This window comes from Phoxinus phoxinus (assembly GCF_949152265.1).
Source record: "Phoxinus phoxinus genome assembly, chromosome: 1".
Lineage (NCBI taxonomy): Eukaryota > Metazoa > Chordata > Actinopteri > Cypriniformes > Leuciscidae > Phoxinus > Phoxinus phoxinus.
In genome coordinates this window covers 23,833,330-23,836,133 of record NC_136876.1, presented here as the reverse complement: position 1 = coordinate 23,836,133, position 2,804 = coordinate 23,833,330, and the positions used below count along the sequence as shown (strand labels likewise).

Here is a 2,804-nt window from a genome sequence, read left to right as displayed (position 1 = left end):
TGCTTTTAAAACCAGGCCATGAGGCTGTTACATAAGGGTACAGCGACTTCAACAAAAGGTCTATATTTCTCTCGGGGAAAAGAAAAGGAGGACAAGTTGCGATTTAAATAGAATATGCCAGCAGCAGAATATGTCTGACCAGGACCGAATTACACTTTATTCACATGTGTGGTTCAGGTACACCCTACATTATAGGGACAAAATGGCAATGATGGCAATCTCCAAAATCCTTGTTCTGGTGGGGACATTTTTTGGTCCCCAATGAGGGAAAAAGCTTACAAATCATACAAAGTGATGTTTTTTGAAAAAGTAAAAAAGCAGAAAGTGTTATGTGATTGGGTTTAGGAGTAGAGGGGTAATAAACAGCAGCATAAAAATCCTATATGAAAACTCAACGTACGTGTGTGTGTGTGTGTGTGTGTGTGTGTGTGTGTGTGTGTGTGTGTGTGTGTGTGTGTGTGTGTGTGTGTGTGTGTGTGTGTGTGTGTGTGTGTCTGTGTGTGTGTGTGTGTGTGTGTGGGCGACAAAGATGAATAATGGCTAAAAGAAACAAATGCTTTATAATGGCATGGCCTTCTTTTTGATATACCTGTGCAGCTCGTTGTAACTTTGTGGCTCTTTTTGGACTGCCATGTTTTGTTCTCATCACAGAGACATGAACTCAAAAGTAAAGTGATTACTCCACTTAGTGGACATAATGAGCAATGACCCAAGAAATTATAAGAGTTATATGAGGATATTTGTAATTTTGTAGATATTTTTATATCCAAAGTTGCTCACAGTACCTACACTTACAGTCAACATAGTGCAAGGTGGGGTCACGTTCCTAATGGGCATCATTTATTTTCACCTTTTAGATTTGCACTTCACCTGGAAACATCAATTATGAATGTGGAATAGTATTAGTATCTAAGCACTTGGTCTTATAGTAAACAACAGCACCAAATAAAGAAAAGATTAAACTTTTTATTTTGTCCTTGAGCAGTATGGCTCTGAAATATGGGTATGAGTGAACAGTGAATATTGCTATGTTCCAAAGACAGGCACACAAATGTAAAAACCTCACCAAACATTTGTTGTGGTTAAAAATGCTTTATTTCATGAATTATAACAAAATCACAAAAGCCACTTGAATTGTGTGTTGGGTGTATTACAAAACCCAAATATGCTTAAATAGCATATTACAATTTTCAATAATTGTGATTATAGTTGCCATATAGTGGCACACATTTGATTATTTAGAGCGCTATTGGTATGCTATGTACATTGCATGGCCTTTGTTGCCCTCGTTGAGATTTTTGTGAACAAAGCTGACACCAGCTTTCTGATACACCCCACAGGCTTCAGAGTTGACCAGTAGAACCATGACTTTGATCTGCGATTCACATCCTTCGTTCAGGTGCCATGCGTAGACATCGTTTCCAGAGGTTCCGGCGTTGAGATTAACACTGACCTTTTTGAAGCCTTCATTCTGAATCCTTACATTCTCCTGGAAGTCAGTGGAGACATTAAGAGCAGTGAGAGCTTTGCTCTTGTCGGTTGTGCGCCGATACCAGAGGTAGACATAGTTTCCACCAGCACCACGATTGGTGTCTTCATCCACTCGAGTGAAGCCCAGATCAAACTTTTGCTTGTCAGAAGTGAAGTCAGAAGTGGCTGCGATCTCACTGATGTAGCTCGGCTTCTCTCTCTTCACCCACAGGTAGTAGAGGTTATTCACCGCACCGCGGTTCATTTCACAGCCCAGTCTCTCCCAGCCGTCTTGCAGAAGAGCAGGCTCTTCGTTGGCATCTTTGCTCACCTCGAGGTTCATAATAGGGATGTCAAATTCAGTGTTGCCGTAGAAGTACCACAGATTGATGGGCCTTCCACCAGCCGTATTCAGATTCTTGTCGATCTTCTCATACCCGGCGCTATCAAGACCTTTGCTCATATCATCTAAGAATGAAAACTGTATCCTGGTCACAGGTCTCATGCCACACTCTTTCTTGAACCAAAGAAAGACCCGGTTTTTACCAGTACCTCCATTGAGGTCAACATTGATGAGCTGATAACCTTGAGCTCCAAGTATGTCCTCATCGTCCTTAGAGGTGGAAACACCGAGCTTTGTTATTAGATTTTCATTTGCCATTTTAGTTTCTTCAGAATTTTTCGGCACAGAGGAAGTAGGTTAACTTTCTGCAAAAAAATAAAGGGAACTTTACTTATTTATTGCTTTATGGAGCAATAAGAAAACTAGCCTATATAAATTCTGTATTTATGATTGAATTAATAAAGTCATACATGCATAATATTTCTTATACATATAAATAAAACAAAATGTTTTATTTATATGCAAGAACTTCAGAAGTTGACATTTACTCCTCACATATATATGTTTTACTTTACAATTGACATATATTCATATATTTGCTTCAAAGTAACTCACGGTAGGAAAAAATATTAAATGTCAATGTACAATGTTCAAGTCAAGTCAAACTTATTTACAGTATATAGCGCCTCAGCTTCAGAATAATAAACAGCAAAGTAACAGTGTTAATGTTACAAAAATTATAAATTATGAAATTACTTCAATTTGCTATACAGAAGACAACAGTGCCATTATTCAGTTCAGTTTAGTTCCATAACAATGTTATGTCAATGTAAAAAAAAAAAAAATCAATTCAGCTATAAAGCAGCTCTACAGAAGGCAATCGTGCCATTATTAAGCTCAATGTTGATTCAGTTCAGATCAGATCAATACATTACCACCCTACCAGTAAAGGACGTGGATCTTGTGTGTTGTATAAGACAGATGAATGATC

General features: G+C 38.2%; 1 protein-coding gene across 1 annotated transcript; it reads right to left on the bottom strand.

Annotated features, from left to right (window-relative positions):
• Positions 1-987: 987 nt before the first annotated feature.
• LOC307006744 (uncharacterized protein) lies at positions 988-2,804 on the bottom strand. The gene is made up of 2 exons (XM_079628011.1): positions 2,757-2,804; positions 988-2,178 (listed from the first exon to the last, which is right to left on the bottom strand). Exon 2 carries the CDS (start codon positions 2,129-2,131, stop codon positions 1,247-1,249), a length of 885 nt encoding a protein of 294 aa, XP_079484137.1. The 5' UTR covers positions 2,132-2,178; positions 2,757-2,804; the 3' UTR covers positions 988-1,246.